Below are 10,847 nucleotides of genomic sequence, written 5' to 3'. Positions count from 1 at the left end.
GAACAAGCTCATCATCGATGTGATCAATACCACCTGTGCTGTTCCTGCTGATATAGGTCAAAATGGCTGCATGAGTAAAAGCAAAGACAGGTTTGCACTTTGTTTGTGAATTTTGACAATTATAACCACACCCACTTCTCTAAACAGCATGTGTTTATAATTAAAACTACTTTAATTCATGAATGAATAAACAAATGAGGCTCGTTATCAACTTACTTACTAATTGTTCATTACTCACAGCTGATCTTGATCATATGCTGTTATTACATTGTGTCTGGCGCCCTCTAGAGATGAGTGCTGCAAAGGCGGAAATGGGTAAAAGAAGTAGGACCTATTTCTTTTAACAACCTTCACCTACTAAATAAGAAATGAAAGAGAATTTGCCAGACATATTTAATATTTATTGTCAATGCTTGTGGAAAACGAACAAAGAGAGACTTGATTCTGTCCACAAATGGCACAGTATTACTGACAACTCAAGCATTAATGTGCTGGGCAATATTGTGTTCCATAACATGTGGTAGGAAATTACCTGTGGTATTTAATGACAAAATACTGGATGATATTTTATTCAGCTGCCATGCATGTTAAACTGTGCTCTATAATCACAATGTTCAAATAAGTGCATCACATTATTTTGTGGTCTTCATTGAAAGGCACATCATTGAAAAAATCTTAACTTCCCAGTGGTTCAAATTTGTACTTTAAATTATTCATTTGCAGCTGCAAAATAATGTAGGCCAAACTCCACCCACAAGCCATGATTAAATGTGGTGCTTGGTGTAAATAGCCTATTCACATCCTTCCAGGAAGTGCCGAAATCTATTGTGTTATTGCGGATCTCAGTGTGACAGCTCCTGCTACATAGACGCCTCTAGGAGGACAAGTGGGACTGGATGTGGTGGCGTCCATCACCAGTCTCCATCTGCAGTGGTATATGTTAGAGTCATCATTGTCCCAGAATGTGTTTAGACATTTCGCAGCAGCCACTGTGGAGGTGAAACTCCAGATTGGGAGAAGTAGTTCCACCACCAAGGCTTCTCCTGCCGCTCTATCCCTTCTTCGGTTACATCTGGATCGCTGTTGCGCTCAAACTGGTTGTAGGGGTCAAATTGATCCCATGAGTCCACTGTGGGGAAGAGGTGGTCGTGGATATCAGGCTCCACAGGAACCTGAAGGAACGTTAAGATGGAGAACACAGGTTATGTATTAATAACAATGCATGTTCTGTGTATCAGAAAGTCATTCACTGAAAGGTGTAACGACTGGACCAACAAATAAAACATATTTACGTTTCCTTTATCCCTAAATCTCTAGTATGTAACCTGTACACTGGAAAATAAGTATTGAACAGGTCAACATTTTTCACAGTAAATATATTTCTAATGGGGCTATTAAGACTTTCACCACATGTCGGTAACAACCCAAGTAATCCACATACAAAGACATCAAAACATGCATGTACTCACAAATTGCGTTATGTGGGATAAAGTGAAACGGCACAGAGAATAAGCATTGAACACATAAAGTAAAAGAGGTGCAAAAAGGAAATGGAAAGCCAATAAAGCAGCTCCAAATTTGAAATTTAGAAAGCAATCCTGCTCCCAAATTAATATCAGCTGGTTTATTCCTAATTGATGGCCTATAAAAAGGTTTCTTACCACCAAGATGTCACTAGAAGCATCTCATGATGGGTTGAAGCAAAGCTCTCTCAAGGCCTTATATACGTATTTCTAAAATTCTCAATGTTCCATTGAGTACTGTTGGGGCCATAATCTGGAACATAATTTCACCATAAACTGGCCATGACACAGGAGTCAAAAGAATAATATGAAGAGTTGTCCAAGACACAAGACCTTCAAAGAAAACTCTAATTAATGCACTCAACTGCCATGGCCTCTATGCACACGCACTGTGCAAAACTCCTTTGCTGGAGAAATCGCATTCCACACCAGAAGCACCATAACAACAGTGAAGTTTGAAGGTGGGAACGTCATGGTGTGGGGATGTTTTTCAGCATATGGTACTGGAAGACATCATATACAGTAACTGAAGGAAGAATGAATGGAGAAATGCACCAAGACGTTCATGAAGAAGATAAAGCTGCTAGAATGGCTCAGTGCATCACCCGACTAGAATCAAATTGAAAATCTTTGGAAAGAACTGAAGATCAGACTTCATAGAAGAGACCCACGAAACGTCCAAGATTATACCAAAGCCACCATAGTTTGTTACAGTCTCCAGTCACACCATTGCTCATTTTTACACACCGAACAGTTAATATGAAGACAAAGATCCAAACCTTTTTCAAGACAAAGTCAACACGTCCGGCCTTGTTCATGCTATGAGGCAGATAGACCCTCTTGGAGACCCTGGAATAACCCTTGGCTGTGGCTGTCAGGATGTGAGTACCAGGGTTCAGCAGCCGCCAGTAGTCTCCATCTTCAGCTGGAGAGGGAAGCAAGGGAACAGAACATGAGCAAGGTAAAGAAAACACACTATGAAGTTAAAACAAAGAACACACAAAGACAGGGGCAGTAAAAATATTACCCATATACAGTACAGAGATATTCACCTGTAGTGACATCTTTTCTAATTCCCTTGACACTGACTGTCGCGCCTTTTATTCCATTTCCATTTTCGTCCGTAACAATGCCTTTTATCCCTCGATGGACCTGGTCAGGGACAGAGAGCTCAGTTGATACTTATAGTTTAGTTATATATGTTGTATCCTGGGCTGAGTTACTGCACACAGTTCATTGTTTACCAATAACACTCTATTCATTTCTCTATTAAAACATATAATGCAATGAAGCTGTAGACAGGGAAACTCAGTTTACAGACACTTACAGACTCAAGAAAACTGAGCAGAGCTTCCTTATTCCTCTTCCACTCTGGGTAAAGCTCACCCTCTGAAGGGAATTTGTCACAGCCAAGCTCCACGGTGATCTCCAAACAATTGGTGTGCAAGTAGTTGAAGTCTGACATGCCTACATGACATAATGTGAGACCTTTTTAATGAGGAGTGGGAAGTAAAATGTTTTTACTGTCTCTCTTTGTAGTGTGAAAAGTGTCTCACCACCAGCAAAACTGTACCACAGTGCCCCGTTGATAATGCCTCCGTTTCGGTAAAAAGAGGCTCCGCACCTCTCCGTGTCGTTATCTGACATGGTGGCATGGGCGTCGGCATAAGTGCGAGCCAGCTGCTTGAAGACCTGTGCAAAAAAAACATCATTAGGCTGGGTGTATATATCTACTGAGCCAGTTGGGTGAGGCAATAATACAGGAAAAATGTCTTCAATGTCAACATATAATACAAAATCTAATATAAAACAATCATATTGTATATATATTGGTTTCTTCAACTTTCATTTAAGAGCAAAATCTTTCCTTCATAAATGTCACCTTTAATTATTGGATATTTATTCACAATCATTTTCGCTATGGACTGATGTTAAATGTTTTTAATCACAGTAATGTTTTTGGCCATTTCATCCAGCCCTCGAGACAGTGAATATTTTAATACGCGTGCACTGTTTAAGTCAACTTTTTGTCCATCTGACCTCCCTCCATACCTGCTCATCTGGAGTTGGTGAGAACATCCTCTCCTCTTGGGGGTGTCTAGAGAAGTCGAAGGGATACGAGACCACCAGCTCTCCTCCGTGGAGGCTGGCAGACTGAACGAAGGGCAGCGATCTGATCCACTTCATCACTGCGTAGGTCTCTGGTGCCACCTATAGCCCAAAGGTAGAAATTGATCATTTCAGGATCCAAGCTGGCACACTGTATCTAATGCAGATATCTTTCCATAAGTTGTCATTAATAAAAAATGACAAAACACCCGTTTACCTTTCCAAACCAATAGGCGTCAGGAATCGGAATGTGGTCAATGCGGTAAAACCTACTGCGGCGATTCCGGTAGAAACCAGAGGTCAGGTCTGGAAAATTGCGGTTCAGGTCAAGGTTCTGAGCGTTGGCTCGTCCATTGGTCCAACTGTTCAGCAAGTGACCCTGAGACAGTTAGGTTTAGACATCCAGGAGTGTTAGAGAGTGACGGTAATCACGGTGATGAACGATGTGCCGTCATTAGTAGATTATGTGAAGAAAATGTTGAAAAATATGAACATTAGTCTGTAACACGAGCAGGAACGTCTATGTTAATATTGTTAACATGTAGACAAGACCGTGTATCCACCATGAGAAAAAGAAGGAATCAATTACTCATTAGAATTATAGGTGAGCAGCAGCAGAACATTTTTTTTTTTATCCAATCCAATCAGAAAGATAAACAGCTAGTGTTATGTACATTATACGTACATGTTGCCGTATACAGTTACTATACTATAACACATGCACACATTAATAAAAGGTACAGCATGCTGCACACATTTATTAATGTTTCAGTCATGTACTGTAATCATGCAGGTGCCATTCTTTTCAGCCAGTCTTTTTTTTTTAATGTTGCTGCATGTGCCAGTATTTTGAACAGTTTAAATTTGGGATTTTCCATAGCTTTAACAGTCCTTTTTTTTTTTTGTTCAAATGTCATGCAAACCCATCATCAGTACGCAGCATGCAGAGTCTTATCGATGAGGCCTGACGTGTTGGTTTGTTTGCTCTTGGTGTTTTACATGCATTTGGCATCTGTAATATTGCATTACTACCTTATTCTTCTTCGTCCCTCGCCTTTGTCACTTATTCGTCTGAATCCCTGCCTGAGGTGTTTGTGAGTTCATACACAACATTTCTGACCAAAAGGTGTGTTATTAATATACTGCTGTATATGTACAGGATAATATATAGTATAATCAATATAACATACAGCAGCATAGACAGTGTTGAGTCTACTACAAGAACAAGGAAGTGAAGCGTGCAGTTTTCCCACTTTCAGCTAAAGTATAAAAACGAATCACAGAATTTTAACTGGGGTTGACTCAAATTAGAAATGGTTTTTGGATATGTTATTTCTGCTTATGTTGATGTCACCAACTAGTGACTTTATCTGGAAGTGGGAGAACTTGGACATGGACAGAGAGATAGTGAGGAGGTGGAGGGCTGGAGCGCACTAACTGTAAATGTCTCACATCCACTATGAAGCCTGCAGCAGGACTTAAACATAGTAGTAACTGGTGATTGAGCAGCTTTTTCACAACCATTAATTTATTACTGACAACTTACACCACAATAAAGGTTAAGATGATTAATCATCTGCCATTAAGGGCATGGACTACAGCCTGAGCCTGTGTATTATATTTTATATTGATATTTCAAAATCAGCAGCCTCTATGTTCACAGTATCACCTTACACTTCCACCTCAGTCCTCCACCTCCTTTATGTCAAGCTCATGGAACCAAAGAGAGACAGAAATGGACACGGATAATGGCGGTTTGTCTTTTGATAGTTAACAACATTTACTTCCTGGTTGCTGAGCTCCGGGTCATTGCTATCCTCTACCTCTGCGGCGGCCAGCTCATAGCCATCAGGGTTCATGGAGGCCAGAAGGTGGATGCGGGTTGTGTTGATGAGGGTCTGGATTCGCTGGTTACCCAGAGTATACTCTGAACACAGATACTGAGCCAGGTAGATGAGCAGCTGGCGGCCCAGCACCTCGTTGCCATGCATGTTGCCCACTATCTTGATCTCTGGCTCCACTGCAGTTCAGAAGCAAACATCACATTAATCTCAGTCAAATAAACAATACATAATACACAACTTTAAACACAGTTGACTTGAGAAAACAAAGGGGATTCACAAAAAAGTATAATACAACTGTATAAGGTCTTTCAGCATATTGTTTTGGTTTCTCTCACTGTTTGTATCTTTATAGTTTTCAGTTTGTGAACAAGCACCTGTTAAAGGTCCAATGTGTGAACTTTAGCAGGGTTTATTGGCAGAAATTTAATAGTAGGTGCCATATGAATAATTTATGTATTTCATAGTAGTTTCAGTTTTGGATAAATATTAGTTTTGATGATTTAACCACGTTTAAAAGTGTTACGTTAAATCCTAATTATTATTTAATTAGTATTTGAACTATATTTGTTGCAAGCATTGGTAATTCATTTAAAATGTTACAATTTGTTACTTCATGGAGTGGGAGTGAATATTGTTTTTAGAGGCTCTGTGCGTGTGTCTGTCTGTCACCTGTAGCTTTAAGGGAATCTTTAAGTAAGTTCACTAAAGGTGTGGGATGGCTTGAGAGTGAGAGGAGTTTGCGGTTTTCTGACCGTGTTCAGACGTGTTAAGAGTCGATCTGTGGATGTATGTACACTTTTCCTTTTGTGATTTTTATCGAATACATCTAAAAATATGAGCTATCGTGAAGGACACTTTTCCGGGAACGCACGTCAGCCATAAACTCCGGATTCCGGATGGGTTTTATTGGAAAACCTACAGTATGTTTGCATAAGTGCATAATCACTTAAATATACCTTGAAGTAGGTATTTTATATGTACTTTGCAGGGGCTGTTACATTACCATGTTTTTACAGAAGCCTGAATGAACAAACCAACCAGAGCATGCGTTTTGCTTTTTGAAGTTGAAGCTTATTAAGCAAACAAAGGAGAATGGCATCCTTTCTAGTATGTGAAGTTCACCATAGTTCTCTGATGTGCTTGAGAAAGAGAGGGGAGACCCAATCTACAGTCTCACCATTAGATGTCACTATGATACTGATACTAAAGAGGGATGAAGCATCAGTGTCTTGTTCGCATCAATTGCACAGCAGCATTGTAAGAATAATGTGACCACAATGTTACGCTACAGTTTTAAACTCACGTAGCTCGTGCCTTCCAGGATTGTTGGTGAACTCAATAACCAGCAAATCTCTGCCCTCGGTGCTGCGTCCGATACTGTAGACGTGAGAGATATGGGAACACTTGGCTGCTGTTCTCTTCAGTAAGCTGTACATCTGGGTGTTGGAGGTGTAGGTGAACTGGATGATGGTGCTGGGTTCTTCAGGAGAGAGGCTGGACATTGCTACCTCTTGTCTGGCTGGAGAAGGCATACCAGGGGTTTTGGAGGAGTATTATTTGTTTGTTTTACAGTGCACAAGATGTGGACTGGTGATAGCAGCACAAAAGACAAGTGTGAGTTTTACCTCTCATCCCAGCCAGTGGGTCAAAGCAGCCCTCTTGTTCACTGGCAAAGAAGCGGTCACAGTCAAGGAAATAGGGCCAGGCCATTTCAATGGCCTCAAAGGCATGAATACAGTCCTTCCTCAATGCCTCGCACGTGCTGCGGCATGGTTTGATCATCTTGTTGTTCTGGCACGGTGAGGCAAGCACCGAGCAACCTACGAGACGTATCTCAGGGGTGCACTCACCATTGAGCAGGCCGTGAATGACACTGAGGAGGAGATACTCAGCTCCTGATTCAGCCTCCACGCGACTGCGGTGGCCCAGGATGTTTGGGAATATGGTTCTGGAGCAGCAGGATTTAAAAAATATATAAGTAGATCAAAAATAGTAACTACAACGGCTTAAAATGACACTGCCATCTTTATTAGGACCAGCCACTCTGACTTACCTCGAGTATTCCATATCATTGCAGTAACCCAGGTTGAGCTCCGTACAGGTAGCTGTAGGAGGAAAGTAGATATGGGAAGCCTTTGGAAAGGTTTACATACAATAAAGGTGCAGTGTGTAAAATTTAGGTGAAATAATTTTAATTTGCACAGTCACCTGATTGTTTGAATTGGTGTTTTTCCTTAATCTAACAAGAAATAGCCTTATATATTTACAATATATCGAGCCAGATCAGCTTTACAGAGCAAATGTACAGTGAGCATTTTACTAACCGTACATTTAAGGCTGGATGATATTGCCAATTATCATAATATATGAATGAATAATATAATTATTGTTGGTTAATCACTCAAGAGTCTTATATGTGTTTTATCTCAGGGTGTTTTTACAATACATAAAATGTAATATACACTCACTGGCCACTTCATTAGGTACACCTGTCCAACTGCTTGTTAACACAAGTATCTAATTAGCCAATCACATGGTGCATTTAGACATGGAGACATGGTCAAGACAACCTGCCGAAGTTCAAACTGATCAGAAAAGGGACTTGATTGACTTTGAATGCAGCACATTGATAAAGGGCTGGTCTGAGTTTTTCAGAAACTGCCAGTCCTGGCACATGTGTACCTATATGGTGAGTATGTACTGAACTTTTGTCATATTACTATTGAACAAAACTATATTACAATAATTACTGATAGTGTTTATACTGTACACACATATTTTAGATCCTGCTGAGTCAAAAGATCTAAAGCCATGTTGTTTAAAAAGAAAACAGCTACATTTATTTAAGGGCTACAGTGCTGAGTAATGGTAGAAATGTTATTATCTACTACAAAACTGAGGGATATTTGATGCTGCATAAATTCTGCTGCCCTGCAGACTCAGCTCAGGCGCTGCAGCTGTCTTTCCCTTCACACTGAATATCTGAAGAGCAGGCCTGTTTCATCTTGCACTTGGTATTTCAGACTGTTTTTACAACCCCGAGGACCAGGTCAGGGTCTGAAAATTCACCCAAGCACAAAGCACAGCCAAGCACTCGTGTAATATTTTATACAGCTGTAATCACTTTTGTTTTTATACTTTGAAATGTGACATCTGTACTTTTTTCCCATTTATTTCTGGGTGAAATGTTAAGGGGGGGGAGGGATGATTCCACCTACGTCTTTCTCCATATCCATTCACATCGGTGTTAGTGCATCTTCCTGTGAAAGTAAAGCCGAGAAAACTCTAGTGAGACACAAATAAAACGCTAGGAGGCGACATCACCAAAAGCATGGGTTCCACACATCCCTGAACTCCTCATTTAAACTGTTAATCTCAAGACTGATGTGATGTGTGTTTAAAAAAAACATCAGGTGACAAAGTGTCTGCAACACTGACAACGTATGAGAGCATTCATACCTCTGCATACTCTCACTGTGAACGTTTCGGGGTGGAGGGGGGTGCGTTTGGGTGCGTGTTTGTGCAGTCACGGTTGCGCAAGCAAGGGCTCTGTTTGCTTTAACTTGTGTTACGCATGATCAATCAGCCAGCACATCACGTTTTGTTTTGGTGCATTGAGCATGTCTGTATGAGGCATTTGTTTGCGTTTGAATAAACACATTTTATTTCACCTACAATAAACTGACACAGGCCAGGAAAGTCATAATTGAGACACTCACTCGGCATAAATGTAACGCGACCCTAATTAATGTCAGTTTTTACACATTTAATCACATGTCAGTCATGATACGTCATAACATTTAAATCTTTACAGGAAAAGAAAATCCTACTTTTTGTTTAAAACCGAAGTGACCTTACCCAAACGCTCGTCTGCAGGATCACAGCTCTGCTGCTGCGGGGCGCACCAGCAACTCTTCGCCAAGGAGAGAAACAGCACCAAAACTCCTGAATGCATGTTGCGGCGCAGAAAGCTTCTTGAAAACGGCGGCTTGTGATGTGGCACTGTCTGTGCGCGCGCGTGTGTGTGGGGGGGGGATTGAAGCTTTGGAAAAAAACTGCAAGTTTTCCGTTGTCCTGCTTAAATGATAATTACCACCTACATTACAGACACTTCCTGCCTTTGTCTGTGTGGAGCATCCCTGACCCGAAAAGCAGAAGTGCGGCACGTCAGAACTGTGGCACACTGCTGCGTTATTACGAGCGAGAGACGATCATATTTCACTGCACGTAACTCCGCGTGTGTGTGCTCCACGAGTAAGAAACGTGGCCTATGGGGGTGGGAGCGACAGGAGTTCATGTCTGTATTGTTTGACGTGAAGGGGCTGCGCGCTCTGTTCAACAATTACATGTAAGAATAGTTGTGTGCTCCATTAGTGTGTCATCAAACCTCTTCTTCCACACTCTACAATCATCTATCATTAGACTTTTGCAGGTAGGTTATTATGCCTGTGGCGGTGGTTCCAAACATAGGGTGCGGGACCTCACAGGGGGTCACAAGATGAATCTGAAGAGTCAGCAGATGATTGAAGCCGTTGGACTGGTTTGGTTCGGATACCTAATTAATTGTGTCTCCATTAGGGATTGTACCAAAATAACTGACCCAATCCATTCCATTTGACTGACTGGAGCTAGACCAGCTCCATCCATGACAGTGAGCTATTAGGTGAAAGAAAAGTTCCAGTTCGAAGCGGGGCTTAATACTCTATCGGTGTGGCGGAAATTCAGTTTGCGCATATTGTCCATGCACACCCAACACGTATCCACTCAGAAAAAATTATCTTTTTTCCCTTGTTCCGTAAAACACAGCATTGTTTCAAGGAATGTCCTCATACACACGAAACCCTTCAAACGATTGTAAAGCTGTAGTATTACGCCAGGCCTGTATGTGGCGCTGTAACACTGCCACACAAATACGCCAAAAACGTATAAGAGGATGTGCAGCATGCATATACAGCGTAATCTGCAATTGTTTTTGTTGTTGTGAGGCGATACCTCATGGGGTTAAGGTTTAGAGAGAAAGAGCTGTGACATCACCATGTTCCCAAAGCTGCCGATTGGTTGAACACATGAAAACACTCTGGAATGTTGGGATCCCAAAACACCAGTTCCACGTGGATAAAAAGCTGATACAGACCCTTTGTGGTTTGTCCTGTGTATGGGCCCTTAAAGGTCAAGTGTACAAGAGTGCAGACTGAACCTTGGTAGAAAGGATGTTGGTTGTTTTCATTTGTGTAGTGAGTTTTTGCTTCAAACATTTTCTTGGATGGGAGGTGAAACATCTTCAACTTAACTCATGTAAGTCCAGAAACAGAATGGTGGCCTCTGTAAAGAAAGGCTTTCAGAGGCTATAAGAATGTGCAATATAAAGTGT

The 10,847-nt window shown here is 41.2% G+C and overlaps 1 protein-coding gene across 1 annotated transcript; it reads right to left on the bottom strand.

The window, feature by feature from the left end:
* Nucleotides 1-379: 379 nt before the first annotated feature.
* cpz (carboxypeptidase Z) lies at nt 380-9,707 on the bottom strand. Its single transcript, XM_044029149.1, has 13 exons — nt 9,335-9,707; nt 8,695-8,736; nt 7,530-7,581; nt 7,102-7,424; nt 6,780-6,995; nt 5,417-5,652; nt 3,850-4,011; nt 3,576-3,734; nt 3,080-3,215; nt 2,851-2,990; nt 2,576-2,675; nt 2,303-2,448; nt 380-1,172 (listed from the first exon to the last, which is right to left on the bottom strand). The coding sequence occupies exons 1-13, from the start codon at nt 9,429-9,431 to the stop codon at nt 969-971; spliced, it is 2,013 nt and encodes a 670-aa protein (XP_043885084.1). The 5' UTR covers nt 9,432-9,707; the 3' UTR covers nt 380-968.
* Between the last annotated feature and the right edge of the window lie 1,140 nt (nt 9,708-10,847).

This window comes from Solea senegalensis, linkage group LG6, assembly GCF_019176455.1.
Source record: "Solea senegalensis isolate Sse05_10M linkage group LG6, IFAPA_SoseM_1, whole genome shotgun sequence".
In the NCBI taxonomy this organism is placed as follows: domain Eukaryota; kingdom Metazoa; phylum Chordata; class Actinopteri; order Pleuronectiformes; family Soleidae; genus Solea; species Solea senegalensis.
This window is presented reverse-complemented; position numbering and strand designations above follow the sequence as displayed.